Raw genomic sequence first — 762 nt, 5'->3', positions numbered from 1 at the left:
ACACACACACACACACACACACACACACACACACACACACACACACACGTTCAGCAGTAAGGTTGAAGCAGGTAAAACCTGTTTCTCGGTAGCAGATAATTATTTCTTTCATCACTCTCTCCTCTGTGTATAACGTGTGTTGAATGGGAGACTCACCTCTTTGGTGTCCTCTGTGTCACTGTCTGTGTCGCTGCCTGTAGAAATAAAAAATATATATAAGAAAGGCATGGATAAAGAGTTAACTTATTAGTATTCAGGTACATTTCTCATAAGGTCATCCTTTTATCAAATACGTCAGGGAGATAGAAACACAGAAAGAAAAAGAGAGGGAGAAAGAGGAAGAGCTCCATCAACAGTGCGTGTTTCACTATTTAAACAGACTAAACGTTGCAAACACCTGCACACAGTAGCACAACTCAATGTATGTATATGTCAAAGTAAGAAAAGCCAAATACGTATGAAAAGAAAGTAGGAAAAATAAGGGATTAATGAATAATTTGAAGTGAACCCTGACTTTTAAAGCCATGGTAGCAATGGGAAAAAGAAAAGAAAGTAGAGACAAAGACAAACAATGACAGATTGAATGATGTAACTGTAAACTGATAAAGCCTGAATGACTGGTTGGGGCAGAGATAAGACACACACACATACATACATGGCACTATCTTTGTGGGGGCTGTCATTGACATAGTGCATTCCCTAGCCCCTTATCCATCACAACTAAATGCCTAACCTTAACCCTTACCCTCACCCTAACCATGA

At 39.4% G+C, this 762-nt stretch overlaps 1 protein-coding gene across 1 annotated transcript in view; it reads right to left on the bottom strand.

Moving 5' to 3' along the window:
- Window positions 1–762, bottom strand: part of irf2b (interferon regulatory factor 2b) — a gene marked incomplete at its 3' end in the record, with an annotated part of 15,540 nt that overhangs the window by 3,436 nt on the left and 11,342 nt on the right. Inside the window, 1 exon segment of the mRNA XM_032528044.1 lies at window positions 157–194. Within this exon segment, the coding sequence (XP_032383935.1) occupies window positions 157–194 (38 nt within the window).

This window comes from Etheostoma spectabile, chromosome 10, assembly GCF_008692095.1.
Source record: "Etheostoma spectabile isolate EspeVRDwgs_2016 chromosome 10, UIUC_Espe_1.0, whole genome shotgun sequence".
In the NCBI taxonomy this organism is placed as follows: domain Eukaryota; kingdom Metazoa; phylum Chordata; class Actinopteri; order Perciformes; family Percidae; genus Etheostoma; species Etheostoma spectabile.
This window is presented reverse-complemented; position numbering and strand designations above follow the sequence as displayed.